A 23063-nucleotide genomic window follows, 5' to 3' on the forward strand; every position below is an offset into this window, starting at 1 on the left:
TAATAAAGGGCTGTTATTTTTTTTTCTTTCCTCAATTGGAGTCTCTTAATTTTGGATTTACAATTGCTTAAAGGGAGGACCTTGGTCTTCCTCATAACTCGTCCTCCCTAGCAAAACACTTCAGTCTCATTGAACTGAGACAAATGTCTATGATGTGGGTTCAGGTCTCACCTGTAGCCTTACTGAGAATCTGCATACAACCAAGGCGGAGGGACAACAAGAGAAAACATAAGTCCCTATTATCCCTATATTCACATAAGGGAAAGTTGATTTGCAAAATTATTTTATGGCCCTAGGCTCTACTTTGCAGAAACGACAAACATTCATCTTTGCCGTTATTGAACATGTTGAGAATCAAACTTCAGATGCAATCATTGCCTTATAAGAGGAAGTTCATGGTTTGTCTCGTGTAGTTTTGCAGAATAGAACAACTCTTGATTTCTTACTAGACTCACAAGGAGGTATGTGTACAATCATTAACACCAGTTGTTCTTATGTGGATCAAAGTGGAAGAATTAATAAGAATTTGGTTGAAATTTGGAAACAAACTCAAACTCTACATCAGGTAACTTCTGAAGATGCCTCATTGGATTTTGGAGATATCTTCAATAAACTTACTTCATGGTTACCAAACTGGACCTGGATAAAAAAGCTGTTCATATTAATTATATTCATCATTAGTGTCTGCATAATGGTTTGTTGTATAATTCAGTGTTGTAGTAGTTGTTCATCTCTTTGGTTTAATATTAAATATAAGTGATAGAGTGTGGAGTGCTTAGTTGAAAAAAGACACACTATGGACAAACCATACTAATAGGCCTCAGTTAGGCCTGGGCCTGACATAGCCAGAAACCTATTTGCAGGCAGTGGAGAAATACAGGGCAGTGATAACAGACTGCAGGAATGTAAACTATGAGTAACCTGTGACAAAAATAAGGAGGAGTTTTTAGACAAAAGCAATGTCTTCATATCGCATGGACACCTGTTAGCACCCAATAGAAAGTGTGTTAGTAATGCATGCTCGGTTCATAGGTACAGCATATAACCAATAGTTTGAAAGTGATCATGCGCCGCAGGGCACTGAAAGTATATAAGAGGTCAGGTTATGTAAATAAAGCGTAACATTTGCGTAAATCATATTGATTTGTGTGCATTTGTTCTGGAAGCTCCTCTACCCACAGTAGAAACCAGACAAGATAGAATTTTTTGTCAAGTCTCTAAGGGGGGCAATGATGCCTTAGAATTCTTAAGATTTGTAGCATATAATTTTTTAATATAACTGTATAGTTTCTAACACTTAAGAATGGCAGTTAACTGAAACTTCTTTCTCACACTTCATATCAAATTCCTGAAATTCTTACAGTTTTGTTTAATGTTCTTTTCAAGGAGAAGACCTTAGTGAGTACGTCTTGTTTGCGACATGTATCTAGGGAGATATCATTGTGGACAAAGCAACCTAGAAGACCCAGAGATCTTGGAGAAACTCCAAAGAAGAGATGTGACATGAGGGTGATGAAGTTGATGAAGAAAGGGATCCTGAGACCTCCAATTCAATTCTGGGAAGGCGTGCTGAGGGTCAGACCTGTGGGAGGTTCTGGGGGGAGGATAATTTTGGGGTTGGACATGTCCATTAGATATGATAATTAATTAGAGCTATAAAATTGTGAAAACCCAATGCTGTATTGTACACTATAGTACACTTTTGTGTGTAGTGTGCTTTAAAGTGCTTTAATTAAAGACTGTTCTCTACTTTATCTATATTAATATTGCCCAGAAAGTTCTTTTCTTCCATTTTAGGCAACATGATGAGACCTGGCATATTGACTATGTTGGACCACAGCCACAAACATGCCAAGGCAAGAGCTACATACTCACCATGGTGGAGGCAGCGACTGGCTGGCTAGAAACATATCCTGTAAACCAGGTCACTGCTTGAAACACCATCTTAGACCTTGAGATGCACATTCTGTGGCGACATGGGACCCCAGAAAGAATTGAATCAGATAATGGGACTCATTTTTGAAATAACATCATAAACTCTTGGGCAAAGAAACATGGCACCAAGTGGATCTATCATATCCCTTATCACCCAGAAGCCTCTGGAAAGACTGAGAGGTATAATGGACTGCTGAAGACTACGTTAAGAGCGTTAGGTAATAGGACATGGAAGCATTGGGAGGTAAATTTAACTGAAGCGACTTGGTTGGTCAACACTAGGGGATCTGCCAACCACCCTGGTCCTGCTCAAACAAAACCCCTATATACTGTGAGAGGAGATAAGGTCCCCATACTACACATAGGGAAGTGACTGGGGAAGGCGGTATGGATTTCTCCTCCCATGGGAAAAGGCAATCCCATATGTAATAATAATGGCCAGTCTTCGCGAGTGAAGATCCGGGGAAGGTCTTTTACACCTTCCAGCCTGGATTTTTTAGGTGAGACACAATGTGCACGGAACTGAACCCACCCTTTAATCCTAAGGTTCATCTGCCGGGGCCAAGCGAGCTTGGACGGTGGCAGCGAGGTCCTCAGGACGTAGATGGGTTGCCTTTTTAAGGGTTAACGAGCTCCATCTACCCGGGAAATCCCATATGTGGGTGTAAGGTAAAACATATTCTTCCCAAGAATGCCAGGCAGTGGAAGGATTAAAAAAAAGGGTTTATTTCAGATGCAAGGACCATTTCTTAATGATGCTGTGTGCACTGAGCCCCCAGGGGAAAAAAACAAGTTCCTGCCCTCTCAGGGTCTCTTTATCTTCTCTGTTTCTCCCCCACCTTCCCAAGGTCTCTGTACATGTCTGTTAGGGCTATCTCTCTCCTCCATATCAGAGAGAGAGGTTGAGAACTTCTCTTGCTATGTTGGGGGGGGGGGGGTGGTGGTAGAAAGCATTTAACTGCCTTTGAGAAAGAGTTACCTTTTAGGTAGAAAGCCTTCCTAGCAAAAAACGAGTTCCTAGCTTTCCTGTTACAAATTCTTCTGAAAAGCAAACTATCCCTACAGTGAGATTGTCTTTGCTCAGGGACCAGGTAATGTGGAGACTCAGTGTGTGACTCAAGAAAATTTAACCCTGGGGGGAAAATAATCTGTAGTGTGTTGCAGGAAATAAAGTAGCAGGAATGTAATGAATGGACAAAGAGTGAATTTTGCGAGGACCAAGGAGAGTGCAACAATGAGCCGGGCCAGTGTCAGTACCCAGTGTTTGAATGTGCTGCTTCTCCTGTCCTGAGTACCCATCCTGATGGAATGGAGCCCAAGTTTTTAATATCTAGAGGAGTGGAAGAAGGTCATCAAATGGAAAAATAATATCTATCTGTGAAAGGACGGGGGATAATAGTTAATGAAAATGTATAAATCTGTATTTTGGGTGTACAGATGATTTAAGGATGTAGTTTAAGTTGTATGTGTTGGTAAGAAAGGATTTCAGGAATGAGAAATAAATACAATGGAATAGTTAGATGATAAATAAATTATGTGGGATCTGACACAAATGGTATGGAATAAGGGGTGGAGGTTGTATTGGGTCTGGTTGAGATGGAGTTCATTTCCCCATAACAGCCCTCACAGTGCTGTGCATTGGTAACTAGAAAGGTACTGATAACACACCAGTGCTTTGGTTACTGCTGAGCAGTGCTGGCACAGTATCAGCATTGTCTCTCAGCATTCCCCCTCCTTATCAAGGGGCAGGGGGTGGACAAGATCCTGGGAGGGGACACAAGTAGGCCAGTTGACCCAAACTGACCAAAGTCATATTCCATATGATATGACATCAGATAAAAAAGCTAAGGAAAGGAGGAGGAAGGGGGGGCATTTTTTATTTACATTGTTTACCTTCCAGAGCAACCACTATGTGTGCTGAAGTCTTGCTTCCTTGGAAGTGACTGAACATCACTTGCTGATGGGAAGTAGAGAATAAACCTTTTTTTTCCTCTTTGCTTGTGTGCACACACAAACTTTTGCTTTTGCTTTAGTAAACTGTCTTAACATATGAGTTGGTTTTCATCTTATTTTCTCTCTCCTGTTCAGATGGGTGCTGCAGGCAGGCAAGTGAGCGGGAAAGAACCATACACACATCCACAAGATGCAAGTTCGAATCCAGTTTTATTATTGTTAAGCTGTACAATTTATATTATTCTGAGTCCTGCCCACGCGAACACGAGCACAGCACGCCATCACGATTGGTCAGCATGCGCTGTCCACGCGCCCCAGGTAACCCACCAATTTGTGGTTTTGAAGACCACATTTGCATACCGTTTCCGTTATCACTGTTTTTCCCATCCTGTTTCTGCTGACTCCTGCATTCCTGCAGCAGCAAGCCGTTTCTTGTTTATCTTACCGTTACCTTCTGACCTTTTCAGAACTCAGAATAATCATGCAGAATTGCTAAGGCCCCGACATTTCCCCCCTTTCGCTTAAGCATAGAGTCAAAACTGTGAATGATACAATCTTGAAGACACCTAAAGGTACATGGAACAACAAGCAATAAAACCAGAATAAAAATGAGTATAGACAGTCCTTGTTTCAGTATATCTTTCAGCCAACCTCCTACTCCCCATGATGCCAGCCAGGCATCCAATCCCGCAGATCCTTCTTTTACGTGATGCATGCGTTCCTTGAGTTCTTGTATGATGCCGGAATTTTGCCCCAAAAGGCACGGAGAAACTGCTTTAGAGACAAAGTTTGTTTCTTTAAAGTAGGAGGTATTTTATTAGCAACGCGTTGGGGAGCCCTCCAGGTCGCCCTGGGCAAAGAGCTCCGTCGTGTACAATCAGCATAGCTCTTTTATACAGTTTTTGAGTATAGGATTACAACATAATCATGCATATTCATTAAATTGCAACATCTACTTGTAATATTCATATATAGGCGGAGTCTGGGCGGAGTCTTCAATTTGGGGAGATTTCACGGTGGGGGTTCCTGTTGCCTTCCTCTGGGCGGGGGTCGTGTGTGAGTCTTCCTCACTGTAAACTTCTGAACTTTCTTTAGATCTTCTCCTTTTAAGGCAGTTTTGGCAAACATAATAGGGTTAGGCTGACTTTTGGCTCATCCTAGGATTTGCTGAGTTGCTATCTCTGTGAGGAACGCTGCTATCTCTCAAGGACTGCTCTATCTAGTCAATATGTTCTGTTCCTCAAGACAATTTATGACTCCTTTCCTAGTTTCCTAATGTTAAGGTTTTGAAATTTCTTACAATTTTGTTTTAACCTTTTATGTTTCAAAGCCTTCCTTAAGTGAGTGGCTTCATGTAGCTGTTTGTGTATACTTTGTGAATGATCAGATAGATTCATACAACACATTCCCTCAAAATCCTGACACCCGTGCCCATGTGCTAAAAGCAAAAAGTCAATCGCTGCTCTATTTTGCAAAACCGCATTTCTCAAACTATTTACATCGCTAGCTAAACCTGTTAAGATTTCAGAGGTAGAGTTAAATTGTTTTACAGCCCAGCACGCCAAAGTTTTAATTTTCTTCCAGTTTGCTGCCGCCATGCCCCCTGGGAGGAAAAGTGACAAAGCAACGGCTTCACCTGTTGTTCCAAGTTTCACATTGTCATCACAATCAGGTGCTAAGTCTTTGAGATTTCTCTTGGCCCGAATGTGATTTGTCTGTCTTACCAGGTCACGCATGGCAGGTGCAAACATGGCTAGCTTTCCAATGTAACATGGTCCTCCCACGGGGCGAAAAGGAATACCAGGCCAAGCTCTATCACCACATATTAGAAAATAACCCTCAGGTAGTATTTTGGCAGACACGTTTTCTACATTTAACTCCCCGGCATGTTTGGAGGTATTCCAATGACTAGATTGCCCGGTCACATTTTGGTAGCCCAGATAATATTGCATTACGCCGTCGGCATGCATGAGACGTTTCCATGAGTCTCCAAAATGGACGACTCCGGATCCATTGATCGGTAAAATCTTTGGGTATATATTGGTACAATTGGTTTGGTTAGAAACATCGCTCACACTTATGACAGGAGGAAATGATCCCCACAAATCCAATTCTTGTAAGGGTAAAGGTGCCAACTCGTTGAGTTGGTATATCAACTGTTGTAAAAAACGTGCTTCTTTCACAATAGGCCAATTCCACGATTTTGAACATTCGCCCTGTGAGTTGTCGTCTCTCCACTGCCAATAAGAGTTATTAATAGCAGTGTAGTTCACTCCCAAATGGCTAAAGTCTGGCCAATGTATGTATGGATAACCAATTAGACAAGTTCGAAAAGGATCACTGGCTTTTTGGAGGGATAGACAAAATTCTGTAACCCCAGACACATTGGCCCAAGTAACCCACATATTTTGTCTTGGGTCAATGTTGTGGATGGCTGCAACAGGGATGATGCTGGATAGAATTAGGTGGTAATACCAGATAACCTTAGTTTTGTTGTTTACGTTGCCGTTTTTCCTTGCGTTTGCTAATCCGTAATTTTGGGGAGGGACCATCCACCCCCTAGGGATACACAAGTTCTCATCACAGAACCAATCAAGGATCTTGGTGTCATTTTGAGCCATGATTCGGTCGTATTCATGTCGTATGCTCCACCTCTGTTCCGCTATCCACCTTTGTTCCTGGCTTTCAAAAATTGGGACCTCACTGATTTCTTGGATAGAGAGACCTGTAAACTCCTCTAAAGACCGTATTATGTTATTTCCTCGCCACCTTTCGTCACAGCGTGCACACCACCCGTCTAATTGCCTCTGACAGACCCAGATTTCCTCTTTACAACCTCCACACTGTATGAGTATCCATGTTTTATCAGTTTTATGTTTCTGCTTACATGAAATACAAGGCTGTTTCCACAGAGAATTTGGAATGACAATCCCTAGTGTCTGTGTGATAAACCAAAAATCATCTAAATTTTTCCAACCCAACAGATATTGATATTCAGTGTTCTCCAAAAATGGTTTCAAATACTTATCAGTAGCAACATGTAATCGGTGTATGTATCGTTGAAGTCTTTCGTAATCAGGATCCGTCGCCAGGGTCGCTGTCTTTCTGTTCTTCTTCTGAGTCCTGAAACTGTATCCAAGGGCGTACCCACTTTGCTGGGATCCACTTGGTCGTGTTCCCTGTAGAAACACATGCATAACCCCTTCCCCATGTTAATAAATCACATGGACCTGACCACATATTCTGTAAAGGGTCAAAAACTTGTACAGCAATCTTTTGAGAGGTGAAATCATTAGTATTGGCAATAAAATGATTAAATATTGGTGCTTCAGTTTTATCTGTTCTAGGGTTCAACCAGTTCAGCACATAACAAGCTTTTGCAATAATGGCATGAGGACTCTTTTCCCCCCCTGTTTTGAAAATACGTAAATAGTGTTTTAAGGATTGATGAGTGCGTTCTATGATGGCCTGACCTCCGGACTTATAAGGTACTCCGGTGATATGTTTAATATTCCATTGGGTTAGAAAAACTTTTACTCTTGCACTTAAGTAGGCAGGTGCATTGTCTGTTTTGATGGTGTGAGGGCACCTGAGCACTGCTATAGCAGAGGTCCAATGCTGAATGCTAGCTATAGCATTAGTAGATTTATGGGTTGTGGCCCAAATGGCTTTTGAGCAGGTGTCGACAGTTACATGAACGTGTTTTAAAATCCCAAAAGGAGCGAAATCTGTAACATCGGTTTGCCAGATTTGTCGAGGTTGTAGTCCTCGTGGATTTGTCCCTTCCTGCTGTAATGGTGTGAGCTTAGCACAATCAGGGCAGGCAGCTATTACGGATCTTGCCTCACTACGGGACAGCTCAAATGTCTTTAGTAAGGCTCTTGCAGATTGATGAAAAAATGCATGTGACCTAGTTGCTTGTTGTATGGGAGATAGTTGAATTACAGGCGAGGCTACCTGGCTGTCAATATAGGTGTTACCTTCAGACAAAAATCCTGGGAAGTCAAGATGACTTCTAATATGTGTTATCCACCAAGGAAAACGTCTAAAACTAACTTCATTCCATAACTGAATAACTAGAGTCATGAGTAGTGTATTTGTGAAAGATCCTAGCAAAGAACGTGAAAGGCGTGCGACTATTCCTACAACGTATTTAGAATCACAGACAATATTAATTGGTAAAGTTTGAAAAGCCTTAAAAGCCATTAAGACAGCTTTCAACTCCAATACCTGCACTGACCCTTCTGCCCGTTCTACCTGCGAAACCCAATGTCCTTGGGTATCTTTGTAGGCATACCCACACTTTTTTGTTTTACTGCTGGCATCAGTGAAGACTGTTATGGCATCAGGAATAGGCTTTTGTTGTTGCAGGGATACTTCTTCGAGTATCAAAGTGGTTTTAAATATTGGATGATGGGGGTAATGGTTGTCCAATTGAATGCCATGAGTGGCTACTGCAAAAGTTTCAGAAGATTGGATCCACCAATCCATTAAATTCAAATTTTTCACAGGCAGAATGATTTTTTCTGGGTCACACCCAGCAAGGGTGCGCAAACGTCCTCTTGTTTTTAGGAGTAATTGACCTATAGCATCAGGCCTAGTGGTGACAGTAGCTTTGAGAGTATTGCTGTGAAAAACCCACTCTAGGAGTATCATAGGTCTCTGGTCTGGTAATTGTGTGATCAAGGCTACCACTTCAGTGTCACGGTTGTATATAATTATGGTAAATGGACATTGTAGTATTCTTCTATCAATGGCAGAATTTTGAATTTTTTGTGAGATGACTTCTAGGGCTGCAGTTGCCTCAGGTGTAATGGACCTAGGATCAGCAGGGGACGTGCTTCCTTTCAATAAAGCAAACAATGGACCTAAATCCGAATTGGGGGATTCCACAAAAGGTTCTGAGCCACTGGATGTCTCCTACTAATTTTTGCACATCATTAACATTACGGACATTTGGGACAATGGCAGTTTTTTGTGGGCTCAGCCTCGTTTCTGTGATACGCATGCCAAGGTAGTTCCAAGGTGTGTGTTTTTGAACCTTTTCTGGGGCAATTACCAAGCCAAATGCTTGTAGATTTTGAATTAACTCCTTTTCCTTCTGAAGGGATAAAGGCTGTGGATTAGCAACTAATAAGTCATCCATGTAATGATATGCGATAAGATCAGGATTATTTTTTCTCCAAGGTTGAAGGGCTAAATCTACAAACCATTGGCAAATCATGGGAGAATTTTTCATCCCCTGTGGTAGTACGACCCACTGGAACCGCTTTGCGGGAGCTGCCCGATTAACTGAGGGCACAGTAAAGGCAAATTTGTCACTGTCATCTTCATGTAATGGAATAGTAAAGAAACAATCTTTTAAATCAATGATTAGCAAATCCCAATTTTGTGGCAACATAGCCGGAGAAGGTAATCCGGGCTGGAGAGTACCCATGTCCGTCATCCTATCATTGACTGCTCTTAAGTCGTGCAGCAGCCTCCATTTTCCTGACTTCTTTTGGATTGTGAAAATAGGTGTATTCCATGGGCTAACAGAAGGTTTTATGTGGCCAAGTTCTAGCTGTTCCTGAACTAAATCCTGTACATGTTGCAGCTTCTCTGAAGATAGAGGCCATTGATCAACCCAAACAGGTTTTTCAGTTTTCCATTTTAATTTGAGTGTAGGGCGAGAGCTGCCATCAATGGCCCCAATCAAAAATCTGTGGACAATTTGACACCCCACTGAGCCAATACATCTCTGCCTAAAAGGGAGAGTGAAGTGTGTAGTACGTATGGTTTTACCCATGCTTGATGTCCCTCTTGATCCGAAAAAAGAAGAAAATTTTTACTGACCTGAGTCAGACGACTTCCCCCAATGCCTGAAATGGTTGAACCCGTGTTATCTAATTCCCAAGCAGAAGGCCACACTGAAATAGGAAGAATGGTTACATCAGCACCTGTGTCAAACATCATGGAAATATTGGAAAGAATTAGATCATTGGGTCTGGAAATGTTTACTTTACATTTAGGTCTTTCTACTCCCAAAATTTGACAAAATGCAACGTTAGGTATACCTGTGGAACCAAAACCACCTGTCCCTCTTTCTTGATCTCCTTTTTTTGGGACACAGGCCTTAAAAGGTATAAGCTGTGCAATCACACTCCCTGCTGGAATATGAATTGGTGGTGCAAAAATCTGTACCATAATCCCAATGGGCCCGGTATAATCAGCATCAATGCAACCAGGTAGGACAAATATTCCCCTTTTTGAAGCAGAAGAACGCCCAATGAGTGATGCTGATAGTCCATGTCCTAAAGGTCCACTGACAGTAGAAGGGAGGACATGAACATTATTATCATTGATATTTACTGATTCTGCCACGGCCAGATCGACTCCTGCACTTCCGCAAGTGGCGGATTACAGTTTGTCGAGGCAGCCAGTGTTTTTGGAATGTTCTGGGGATATTTCTTGGCCGTGTCCCTCGGAGCGCGGCTGTTCCCGTTTCCCGACATGGTAAGGGGGGTTCCATCCTTGCGAAATTTTGAGCGACAATCTGCCGCTTTATGGCCAAATTTTCCACAACGAGCACAATTACCATTTAATGCTATTTTTCCCTTGCCTGCATGTGTACAGTGACGCTTAAAATGACCCTCTTGCCCACACTGATAGCACCTTGGTTTAAGGTTTCGATTACCCTGCCCTTACAGAGGGTTGATCTTTAGAGCAGCAGCCAAAGCATTAGCATGAATTCGTGCTTTAGTTTCTTCTTCTACTAGTGGGGCCCTTGCACAGGTCTCTATCATTTGAGTAATAGTTGCACCAGGGGGTAAGGTAGCTATAAGCTGCTTGCAGGCTGCATTAGCATTTTGGACAGCAATTTCTTTTGTTAAAAGAGCCTTAAGATCAGGAGTGACATTAGGTGCATTTTCTATTGCCTCTCGCAGCCTGTCAACAAAACTAAAAAATGTTTCATTTGGTTTTTGCATGATTTTTGTATAAGGCAGTGTCGGTGTGTGAATCTGAGGCAATGCTAGGAAAGCTGCCAAACCAGCGTTTTTTGATTGCTGCAAAATCCTAGTATGCAATGCTACCTGAGCAGCCCCATCCCGATAAGCACCTGTTCCCATAAGTGCATCTAAGGGTGCTACCCTCAAGGGGTCGCCTTGTGGCAAATGAATATTTTCCATTAATTTCATTTCCAGTTGTTCCTGCCACTTTGCTAGCCAGAGCATATAAGTGGTGGGTGATAAAATCAGCTCCATGACTGCCCTCATGTCTGTTGGTACCATTTCAGTATACTTTATCAGGGAAGTGACTTGATTTCTTACTAATTTGTTATTATGACCATATTGCATTATTACCTTTTGAATCCCCTGCACTAATTTCCAATCTAGGGGTTCCCAGGTTTGTTGACCCTGTCGCACCACTACAGGAGCTGCAAGTGGGGTAAAGGAAAATTCTCCCTCTATAATGCAATTTTCTGCCAGCCCTCGATAACGCTTTTGAGGATCAAAGTTAGGATCTCTAGGTATAAATTGGATATTTTGCCTTTCCTGTTCAATTTCCCCAAATTTGTGCTCAATAGCATTTAACCCACTCATTATAGATTTATGAGCGTCCTTATAGGCCTTTTTAATATCCCGTCTCTTTGATCCCCGATCGAGCCGCTCCATCTGATGCAGGAGGTCTGTCATCGTTTCTCTCTGGCTTCGGAGCTCCCGCCGTAACTCTGAATACGCTGTTGGTCGGCGTTCCTCATTACCGCTGTGGAGGCCACCGTCCTCCGGGGGTAGAGGTGTAAGACGGTCAAGCAGATCGTCGTCCGTCTCCATTTCTTCTACCACGGGTGTAGTCGGTACGATCGGAGCGGGCAGTACGATCGGTCCGGTCGGAGCGGTCGGTAAGGGCGGGGCGGTTGGTACGGGCGGGGCGGGCGGTACGGTCGGTACGGTCGCAGCAGCGTCGCTAGATGTCGCTGCAGCCTCGCTAGATGTCGTTGCAGCGCTATTACCCGGTATTTTACTTTCGATTTGTATTTCGGGCAATGGCTTTTTGTTACTGGGGTTCCACGGTGGAAATTCGTCATCTAAACCCCACGCTATTTGTTCTGCCTTAGTCATGACAAGACACGTTAACGGAGGATAATCAGGGGGGTCTCCAAGAGGGGGCCAGACACCCTGCGTTTCGGCCGCGCGTTCTGCCTTTGTTTGAGAGCTATCGGGAGACCGCACCGCGGCTTTAACAGCCGCGGCGACTTGCGCCTCGCCATGTAGCCGTTCAATCAGTGTACGCAGAGTACGGTAAGTTTTTGCTAGTGTCTTTGCCCCTTTCGTTCCAAGTTGCACCGATTCCCACAAGTCCTTCCCCACCTTTCGCCACGTCTCAGTATTATATATATCTTGCGTGGAAGAGAAAAACCCACGGCGGCGACACCAACATAGTAAATCTATCAGCGCCGAACGCGGCAACTGAGCGTCAGTCTTATCAGCCAATTTCATTAGGCTATCGACAACCGCCTTTTCCACTGCTGACGCAGTTAATCCCATCCTGCTTATTTTCCTGACTCACCGGTCAGCCCGTGCACGGTCCGTCTTTCTTCTGACGCCCAGCTATAACTCTGCTGGCAAGCAGGATCCTCGCAGGCTCTGCAGTCCGATGTTTGATCGTCCCCAAGCACGTACGTCGGAGTTCACCAGATGCTGCAGGCAGGCAAGCGAACTGGAAAGAACCATACACACATCCACAACATGCAAGTTCGAATCCAGTTTTATTATTGTTAAGCTGTACAATTTATATTATTCTGAGTCCTGTCCACGCGAACACGAGCACAGCACGCCATCACGATTGGTCAGCACGCGCTGTCCACGTGCCCCAGGTAACCCACCGATTTGTGGTTTTGAAGACCACATTTGCATACCGTTTCTGTTATCACTGTTTTTCCCATCCTGTTTCTGCTGACTCCTGCATTCCTGCAGCAGCAAGCCGTTTCTTGTTTATCTTACTGTTACCTTCTGACCTTTTCAGAACTCAGAATAATCATGCAGAATTGCTAAGGCCCCGACAGATGGGGAAATGGAGTGATAGAGCAGCTTGGTGGGCACCTGTCATCCAGCCAAGGTCAACCCACCCCCGTAGGAATGCACCTAGTGCCAGTAACTGGTTGCACAAGCTGCAAATTGTGCCCTGGATGCCGGGATATTGCTGGAGCCACAGACAATGGGCACTGACCTCTTGCCTAAAAAAGGGCACCAGGGGGTGGCTGATCACCCAGAGACTCTGCAGGATCCAATAAACAAAGACAAGACTCCAACCTCTAATTTTCCACTGGTCGGAATTGCTATGCAAGGGACCGGAAATGTAGGTTCTAAGGGTATCATTGCCCAGGGATTTTTTCATTCAGGGTCCCTTCTCTTAGGCACCAGCTCGAGTTGTTATTATGTCACTGTATCACAATTAAAATACTTAAAGGAACCAGAAGTCTGGGAGTTTGCTAAGGAAAACCTTGGGTTGAGCTGGTGAGGGCAACTTGTCTGATTGTGTGAGAGTGGTGTGTGTAGGGAATCAAATGGGGCTCCCCTCGGTTCACTGGAACCATCTACTGCAAAGGGACTTTGGTCATAGCACCTAAAGACTTGGGTGGTGTCAGATACCAAGTTATTATTGGGTCAGAACCACCTTGTGGGGAGTGTGTGTGTGTGTGTGTGTGTGTGTGAAGGGGGAAGGGATGGGTCAAACCTCACAGAGGTGGGGTGGTGTTGTATCCCTCATGGCAGGCCCCTGGAACCCACATGGGGAAGCCCCGGAGTAGCTGTCAGTCACAAATAGCCCAGGAAAACTATGACACAAAACACCTCCTGCAACCCCTAACCCAGCCTCAGATTGGCAGGGACAGTAAGAACACTGCCTCTTACCCCAACTTGGAACCCCCAGAGTGGCTGGTGGGTCAGAGACCCTGTCTGGAGAGGTTGACCATAGGGACCAGAGCAGATAAAACCATAGGCATGTGTTTGCCTCATGTTGCGGCCCTACCACTGGATTTGTGAGAACTGGTCTTCTACAAGGCTTCAGTGGTAGCTATATAATCTGTCTCTCCCTTTTTCTCCTTCTCTTTTCTTGATCCCTCTACTTCTCTTTCTTTGTTCCTTTCTTGATGCTTGGGGTGGTTTGGAGATGGAGGGATTGGATCTTAAGTGTTGTGGAATTGGTTGGATTTTGACTTGTGTTGTGGATTAATAGTATATGCTGAGTCGGTATTGGGGTGGAACATTTTTGTCTAGCTTGTGTGGTGTCCTTTTGAACTTTGGCCAAGTCCCCTTGTTTGGTCCCCTAAATTAATAAAGAAATTCTTTGGGAACAAGCCTGTGGCTTATTCTCTTGATGGTCTCTACAGGTATTAAAGAACCCTATATCTATATATTAAAGTAAAATTCCTAGCCAATCCTGTGAGCTGGCAGCTCCTGAGGCTAGGGTTTTATAGGTGGTGGGAGTGTGACTCCCAGAGTGGAGCCTGAATGGTCAGACAGGAAAGTTTCCTTAACAGATCCTTCAACCAACCTCCCCAAGGCACTGAAATCCCTTTGGATCACCCTTGGTCCTCTCTTTGCTATCTCATCGTTGACAACATGAAGAACCAACAGTTGATAATAATCAGAGGACCATACTAGACTAGAGAGTTTTCTAGGAATATCCCTTACCTGGTGTTGCATCCAACTCCTGAGAAGAAGGGTGCACCCAAGATTTGTAGATGTCCGTGGTCAAAAAAGAACGGTGTCATGGTTTAGATGGTTCTTGGAAACTAGGTAGGAATTTATTTCCCTTCCCCCTGCCCCCTGCATGCAGAGCTATCAAGCGAACACATAAGAGATACAAAAAAACTGGCCCAGTTGGCTAATTGCTCAGAAATTAGTCTCTTAGGAAATGGGGGGGATGAGGGGTTGCACTTTACTTTTTTCTCTCATCTCCTGGGAAATGGGGGGAGGAGTTGGTGTGCTGGTTGTGGCTGGAACACAGGTCAGAGTGGAAGCTCAGGGGTTCCTGTGGCTCTCTACCTGCTTGACAGCGACAGATCCTGCCTGGATTCTTCATCGGAGAGGAGCTGTTTTTTTTCTAAAGGTTTTTTTTTTTTTCCCTTTCACCGTTCCTGTTTGTTTTCTTTCCCTGGCAGTGGTCCTTGTGCACATCAGGGGGAGAGAGAGGGCTGTGTTGCAAGATTTCAACCAGCCGAACAGCGTGAGTCTCATTTTTTTTCATTGGGAGGACTTTGTTGTTGTTTCCCTTCCCCCTCTCCCTCTCCCCTTTCCCAGTGTGTGGGAAGGGAGGCCTAGTTTTTCTGGTTTCTCTGACATACCCCGGAGGGTGTTGCCACCCCACCCCCACGTGGCGGTGACCAGTGATTCCACTGCTGGTTGGCATAGAGAGCTGCAGGGTCTGCATTTCCAGTGATCCAACAGCACCACCTGGTGACTGTGGTTGGAATTGAACCAAAGGGAGAAAACTGTACTGTTTACTTTTTTTTTTCTTTGCTTGTTCATTGGTTTGTTTTGAAGGGGATTCTTTGTGGGTATAGGAGTATTGTTTGGATGTTTTACTGGGTTTTTTTCCGTGTTTCTACCAATAGACAAATACCTTTTAATAAAGGGTTGTTATTTTTCCTTTTCCATAATTTGTTTTTCCTTCAATTGGAACCTCTTAATTTCGGATTTATAATTGCTTAGAGGGAGGAGTTTGGGTCTTTTCTCATAACTCATCCTCAGCAAACCACCTGTGTATCATTTAAACTGGGACAAACAGCAAAACCAGAAGGGTCCAAAAAACTCATAAAGTTTTATTAGGAAATTACACACTTGACCTGGAAACTGGTATATGTTTTTTTCCCTATCATCTAATAATAAGAGAAAAAAAAAGGATAAAAGAAGAGAGGTAAGAAAGAGAGAGTGAAAGGGAGATCAGATAGGAGAGGAAAGGAGATTGCCAGTCCTGGGTCCAGTATTGATCCAGTTGACAGAGTGTCCAGGGTCCTGGCGGTGCCACCTGGACTTTGTGGGGGTATCTTTTTATAGGTAATTTTTCCCCACCCTGGGGCTAGTTTTCTTGTTTCTCATTCAAATGAGTTGGTGCCATGGTTTAGGAATGGTATTCTCCAATTTAGTGTTCACACTGAAACCACTCCAAATCACACAGCGCCCACTCCCTCCTCCTCCCCTACAGCAGGCTGGAGAGGTGAATTGGAGGCACAAAAGGTAAAGATCACAGTTAATATAAGGCAAATTTACTGGAAACAGCAATGAGATAGGAAAATGAACAGTAACAGCAACAATATTAATTAAAAATGTGTACAAGAAAGGCAAGCAATTCATATGCAAATGTTCACCACTATACCACTCGGAGCCTGAAAATACCTGACCACAGCCACACTATCTTGACCCAGAAGGGACCCTTGTGAGAAACTCGCTTCAAATCTCACAGAGGATTACTTAATTATTTTGTTGGAACCAAGTCAAGCGTGTGTGTGGGGAAGGGTCAGACCGTAGCCTACATGGCAGCCCTGAAACCCACATGGTAGGCCTGTAGCCTCATGGGGCAGCTCCATAGCAGCTGTCAATCAAAAGGGCAGCCTGGGAACATGCCCACACCACGCTCCCTGGAACCCTTAACCCAGCCTCTGTTTGGCTACACCACCCCTCGCTCCAGCCTGGAGCCCCAGAGTGGCCAGTGAGCCAGAAGTCCTGCCTGGGAGGGGTGCCCACAGAGGGCCAAAGCACATAAACAGTAACACATGGCCTCCATCTTCTCTCTCTCTCTCCTGGGACCTGACTCTACCATATGAAGCTGGAGTTCCATAGGACTCTCTGTCAATAGCTATTTTTCTTCTCTTAATCTCTTTCTTTCTTTATTCTTTTAATCTATTTTCTGACAATATTTTGGGTAACTTTAAACTGGTGGGTTGGTTTTTGCTAAGTTGTGTGGGTTGGCATGGGCAGGGTTATCACTTTGTGGAATGCTCTACTTAGTTGTATGTTACCCTTTTAAACTTTTGCCATCCTTGTTTTCTCCCATATTTATCTGTAAAAGTATCTCCTGAGAAAATGTGTGCAGCATTCTCTCCTTACATTATCTTAAGGTATAGAACTGAAGGTTCTTCAAAAGTTCAGTGGGTGAACTTTTGGAGCCTTGTATATTTTTTAAAAGTTAAGCTCCTGGCTGAGCTTTTTCCTTCCCCTGTTCCTGGAAAATGGCATGAGGTGGTATAGAATAACCTCCAGGTCCCAGCCATGCCCCCTCATGGCTACTGCAAAAGTTAGCCCTGTCCTGGCCAGAACCAGGACAGTTAGTATGCACAGTCTATTCCCCTGGATCCTTCTAGAAATTGGTCAGAGGGCTTTGAGGGTCTTTGGTGGTCTTGATCCCCTTCTACTGGTCTTGCCCACTCCTTGACTCCATTCCTATGTTTGCAGTGTTCTGTGTTGTGTGGTTTTCATAAATCAGAACAGGGAAGGTGGTCCCAAGAAGTGTGGCCCTACCTCTGCATGGCCCCCTTCTCTAACCATATCCTGTTCTAACACTCCTGCTTGCAGAATCATCATCAGTGTTTGAGATATAGAAGCCCACTAATTCCTTGTTGCCCAGGCTTCTATATACAGGCCCCAGGGAGGCAGCACACTTCCTTATGGGTTGGGTCCAGTTGGCATATTGGGCCCTCTGTTCCCCTCAGAAGGGATTCACCTATGACAACTACCCTTCTTTTTTCCTTAACAGAGTTGGTTGTGATGTGAGGGTATAGTGGGTTGACCCTGGCTGGATGCCAGGCACCCACCAAAGCTGCTCTGTCACTCCCCTCCACAAGTGGACAGGGGAAAAAACATATAACAAAAGATTCATGACTTGAAATAAGGAGTGGGAGAGATCACTGAACAATTAACATCACGGGCAAAACAGGTTCAACATGGGGATATTAATTGAACTTATTACTAACAAAATCAGAGCAGGATAATGAGAAGTAAAATAAATCTTAAAACCACTTTCCCCCTACCCCTCCCTCCTTCCTGGGCTTTACCTCTCCCTCCCCCTGCCCTTTCCAGCAGCACAGGGAGATGTGGAATGTGGGTTACGGTTACTTCATCACACGTTTTTCCTGCCACTGCTCAGGGAGAAGAGTCCTTCCCCTGCTCCAGTGTGGGTCTCCTCCTTGTTCTGCAAGTGGATCTCTGCATTCCCATGGACCTCCATGGGCTGCAGGGGGACAGCCTGCTTCACCATGAGATGCAGGTGAATCTCAGCTCTGGTGCTTGGAGTACCTTCTCTCTTCTTCATTGACCTTGGTGTCTGCAGAGTTGTTCCTCTCACATATTCTCACTCCTCTCTTCTCTGGCCACAATTACATCTGTGCAATAACTTTTTTCCTTCTTAAATATGTTATCACAGAAGCATTACTATCATTCCTGATTGGCTTGGCCTTGGCCAGCAGCAGGTCTGTCCTGGAGACGGCTGGCATTGGGTCTCCTGGACATGGAGGAAGCTTCTAGCAACTTCTCATAGAGGCCATCCCCGTAGCCCACTCGCTACCAAAACCTGGCCACACAAAACCAATACAGAGGGGTAGATTGTGTTGTCCTAGGTGACCCCCCCATCCCAGAAGGACCTGTGTCCACATCATCAGTTGTCTGTCCATCCAGTTCCAGGACCTGTTGTATAAGGGCACCTGAGAAGGTGAGGCAGGTTGGGAGGGGATTCACCTGTAACCTGCTTCCACTCTCCCCTCCCTCCTAGGTCCCTTCCTTCTGCTTGGTGGTGAGAGGGTGGGGGATCCTTTGTTTCCTATGTTGTGGCAGACTGGTGTGTCTGTCTCAGGGATGGTAGAGCATGATTCCACCAGTCCATCTCCCGGTCTGACTCCCTGATACTCCCCATCATGCACACCTCCTCCCAAAGCTCTGTCACCAGGCTGGCAGCTCTCCTACTTGGGCACATCTCCCACAGGTTTGCTCACTGCTGCTACCAGACCCTGACAGGAAACTCAGGCACACCCTGCAGCCTGGGACCTGGATGGCTGCATGTTCCCTTGGGAACTCTGGGTGGTTGCATCTGTTCTTGTGGCTGAAGGGGTCACAAGGGACACTGAGGGCATAGCTTTCTGCCAGGTGGATACCATGGCTCCTGGTATTAGCTCCTTGACAGCAGGTTACAACCACTGTTTGAAGTGGTAGTGCCCTTCCTGCATACCCTGCCATGCAGACTTCTGCTCCTCACCCTGGCTGACGCACCCCATCCTGGTTACCATGGTCCTGGTTGCTAGCACTCCCTAGGCTGCTTTTTATCGGTGTAGGGGTGGTTATACAATGTTTAAATTTCCTGCCATTGTTCCAGCAATCTCCATGCCTCATCAGTGGCTCCAACAAGAGCTACCAGCTCCTGGTAGGTCTCTCCACTGCTCTGGTGCTTCCCTGCCTGAGGAAACCACCCTCTGCACCAAGATTTGCCGCTCTGCCGTGGGTCAGGCCATCTCCAGAGCATCTCCCCAGGGTGACTGACAGCTTGTTTCCATTAGATTACATTTAAATGGGTTAAAATCTGTTTAAAGAAGAGATGAATCATAGAATATCATGTTGGAAGGGACCTCAAGGATCCAAGGTCCAACCTTTCTTGGCAAAAGCACAATCTAGACAAGATGGCCCAGTACCCTGCCCAGCTGAATCTTAAAAGCATTCAATACTGGGAAATCCACCACTTTCCTGGGGAGATTATTCCAATGGGTGATTGTTCTCATTATGAAAAATGTTCCTCGTGTCCAGTTGAAATCTCCCCAGGAGTAGCTTGTACTCATTATCCCTCATCTTTTCCATGTGACTCCTTGTAAAAAGGGAGTCTCCATCTTCTTTATAGACACCCTTTAAATGCTGGAACATGGTGATAAGGTCTCCCTTAAGCCTTCTTTTTTCAAGGCTGAACAACTGTGGTTGCCGTAGCAACAGGAAGTAGGAAACGATGCCCCTTGTCAGTTGCCGCAGGGTGGTGTGGCAGGGGGCCCTGCCCTGCCCATCCCCTTTAGCTGGGCAGCTCTGCCATCACATCACAGGACCTGTAGCAGTGAGGTGGCCTGAGGAGAGCACAGCCCCCCTCTGTGAGGAGGCGCATGGGGTGAAGCTGCTGGTTCCCCAAAGGAAAGGCCAAGCCCCCTCACCCTGAAATTCTTGCCTATAAAGTTAGCTGTCACTGGGTACCCTGCTCCTGAGTGGGAACTAGTTCCAACTAGTGGGAACTAGTGCAACTAGAAGACTTCATTTGTGTGGGAGGTTTGGTTTTGATTTGGTTTAAATTACTGATTGTGGGAACAAGTTAAGCCAGCAGCACCTGCATTCAGTTAATTGGAATCAAAAGGGAGTGTTTCGGCCTTGGAGCTGAGGAGGAGTGTGTGAATCAAAACATTGAGTTTGCAAAAAGTCCTGGGAGTTCCAGTTAACTGAATGACAACACCAAGTGCTGTTTACAAAAGAACCCTAATAAAGGGGAAACAGAGAGAGCTCTGTGGAGAATCCTGAAAACTGAATCATGGTGTGTGCAGCCTCATTTCTTCAGCACCCATAACTGATCACCATCTCTTGGAAGTGGCAATGGGCATCCTAGTGATTTCCTGACTGAGCCCACACTCTGTAAAGGGCAGACAAGCTGCGTTGCCCAGCCCATGCGGGAGTCAGTCTTGTGTGAGCGCCCACCTGTGCCTGCAGACTGAGGCATGAGTTGTCCACCCTGAAGGCTGCTGGAGTGAGGAAAGGGGAGGGAGCAGGCGCATAGATAAAGAGCAGCAGTCTGCCTGGTGCCAAAAGCCTGAGAATGAAGAGGAGCTGTGTTTGACTTTTGTAGTTGACTTGAACAAGAGTTGAAATACTGCCACTGAACAAGACTGCTTGCTGGAAGCAGGTTACTGTCACTAGCTTTAATGCTGTAGTTGTCACTCTCCATATATTTGCCTATAATATGCATTATTATTTCAGGTATGTTATTAATTATCTTCACATCCTGCTATCAAGCCTCATTCCACTGCTAAACAGGTTACTGAAAGGCAGTGCTTTTTCATGTAGGCTGGATAATAGTGCTAGTGGCTTGCTCTCTATCTCTGGTTTTCAATGTCTTGCTCTCTTGTGCAAAAAGGGGAAAAAAATCCCTGGAGAAAATCATCTGCCAGGACTCATGTTTCTGGGACATCTTCTGTCAGCATTCTGCAATGAACACTGTAGTTGCGGGGCATCCCCAGATGCCAGCTATCCCCTAAGCTTAGAAGCTTAATGTTCTCCACTCCTTTGCCAGGTATGATAAAAAACCTGGCGTTGTGCTGCTGACCATTTAGCTCTTCCTTTACTCACATCCATTGATTTGATAACAGCTCTTCATCCAGCTGTTCATCACTCTTTTGAATAAAAATCCTTGTTTTGATGATAGTATTAATAAAAAGATGCTACCAGAGTATATTGTGTGCATTATTTTTTGAGGAGAGCACTGTTCCTGTAGGAGAGGATTTTTAAATTTAATTTTCAGCCCTTTTACTGTTTGTCCCAAATTGGACTTGGCTCCCAGCCAAGTGCCTGGACCTCAGGGACAAAGCCTTCCCCCTCCCTCTCGCTCTCGCGCAATTGATCGAAAAAATCACGAAAAAGAAAATCAAAAGAACCCAAACCGAACTGAATTTTAAGTGGAAGATTTATATATATATATATATATATATATACAAAGAAAATTATATACAGGGAACCCCCCAAAGGGGAAAAGGGAAGGGAAAGGGAAAAGGGAAAAGGAATAAAAAGGGATATAACGCAAATACTTCCCTCCAGAGATAGCGAACCACACCACACAACCGCCGGCACTCTCTGCCTCTCAAGGCTAACCAGATGCGCTAGGCCTCACTCCCTCGCCCGGGCAGAGCGACAGCAAAGCTACCTTCGCCTTCGGTCCGCCGGAAGAAAGAGAGAGAGTTTCCTCTCTCTTCTTATTTATACTTTTGCTTACGTAAAAATCGTATGGAATACTGGGAACATGGCCTTGGTTCCTTGGTTACAACCTGGTCACCAAGGAAGGCCTAGTCTTAAAACTACTACATTCTCCACCTCTTATTCTATACTATTTTTACGCAACACTTATATGTCATGTATTTGCTTATATCCCGCGTATATATACACATATTTATATATATAGTCCTTTGGAGTAGTTGTCTTGTGGTAGAAGATCGACATCCATCATCAACAGTAGCTCAGTTCAGATCCTTGGCACTTTGGTTACAATCACAGTTCAGGTTTAGGACTGGTTCACTGTCTCATCGTCAGATACCGGTATCAGCTTTGGTCAGGTCTCTCTCATTTGGCGACTGGTCTCCTGTAAAACAACTTGAAGCACAAAGTTAGTTTTTCCCCAAGGATAAATTTCCTTGAGGCACACACTGTATCTTTCCATCCTTCCTCATCACCCACCAGGTATACCCTGGCCCTTGGGCAAAAACAACTCCACGAATGGGTTTGTCCTCGCCCGAGGTAGGGGTAACCCAAACAGCTTTACCCAACATACCTCTCAGGTGAATCACTGGAACTTTGTCTCCATCTACAGTGTGGAGGGATTCTGCTTGGGCAGGGCCAGCTCGATTGATAGAGCCTCTAGTATTTACCAACCAGGTGGCCTTGGCTAGGTGCTTATCCCAGTTCTTAAATTTTCCTCACATAGTGCTTTTAAAGTTGTTTTTAACAGTCCATTATACCTTTCAATTTTTCCAGCAGCAGGTGCATGATATGGAATGTGATAGACCCATTCAATACCATGCTCCCGTGCCCACGTGGCCACTAGATTATTCTTGAAATGAGTCCCATTGTCTGACTCAATTCGCTCTGGAGTGCCATGTCTCCATAAGACCTGCTTTTCAAGACCCAGAATGGTATTTCGGGCCGTTGCATGGGGCACTGAATATGTCTCCAACCATCCAGTCGTTGCTTCCACCATGGTAAGCACATAACGCTTACCCTGGCGGGTCTGTGGCAACGTGATATAATCGACCTGCCATGCTTCTCCGTATCTATACTTGTCCCAGCGTCCACCATACCATAGGGGCTTCAATCTTCTTGCCTGCTTGATAGCAGCACAGGTTTCACAGTCGTGGATAACCTGGGAAATAGTGTCCATGGTTAAATCCACCCCTCGGTCTCGTGCCCATCGGTAGG

At 44.9% G+C, this 23063-nt stretch overlaps 1 protein-coding gene across 1 annotated transcript; it reads right to left on the minus strand.

Moving 5' to 3' along the window:
• Positions 1-6428: 6428 nt before the first annotated feature.
• LOC126652350 (uncharacterized) lies at positions 6429-12533 on the minus strand. Its single transcript, XM_050339090.1, has 3 exons — positions 11468-12533; positions 9724-9827; positions 6429-7090 (listed from the first exon to the last, which is right to left on the minus strand). The coding sequence occupies exons 1-3, from the start codon at positions 12414-12416 to the stop codon at positions 6905-6907; spliced, it is 1239 nt and encodes a 412-aa protein (XP_050195047.1). The 5' UTR covers positions 12417-12533; the 3' UTR covers positions 6429-6904.
• Between the last annotated feature and the right edge of the window lie 10530 nt (positions 12534-23063).

The sequence above is a fragment of the Myiozetetes cayanensis genome, unplaced genomic scaffold (genome assembly GCF_022539395.1).
Source record: "Myiozetetes cayanensis isolate MyiCay16 unplaced genomic scaffold, myiCay2020 scf78, whole genome shotgun sequence".
Classification (NCBI taxonomy): domain Eukaryota; kingdom Metazoa; phylum Chordata; class Aves; order Passeriformes; family Tyrannidae; genus Myiozetetes; species Myiozetetes cayanensis.

What these genes read in the sequence shown, in the direction of transcription:
- LOC126652350 (XM_050339090.1), bottom strand. Translation starts at nt 12,416, where the DNA reads ATGGGATTAACTGCGTCAGCAGTGGAAAAGGCGGTTGTCGATAGCCTA. An exon ending in CGCTCATAAATCTATAATGA is followed by an intron (nt 9,828 to 11,467) that starts GTGGGTTAAATG and finishes TGTTTGACACAG; the next exon opens with GTGCTGATGTAACCATTCTT. An exon ending in GGGGAAGTCGTCTGACTCAG is followed by an intron (nt 7,091 to 9,723) that starts GTCAGTAAAAAT and finishes AACATGGGGAAG; the next exon opens with GGGTTATGCATGTGTTTCTA.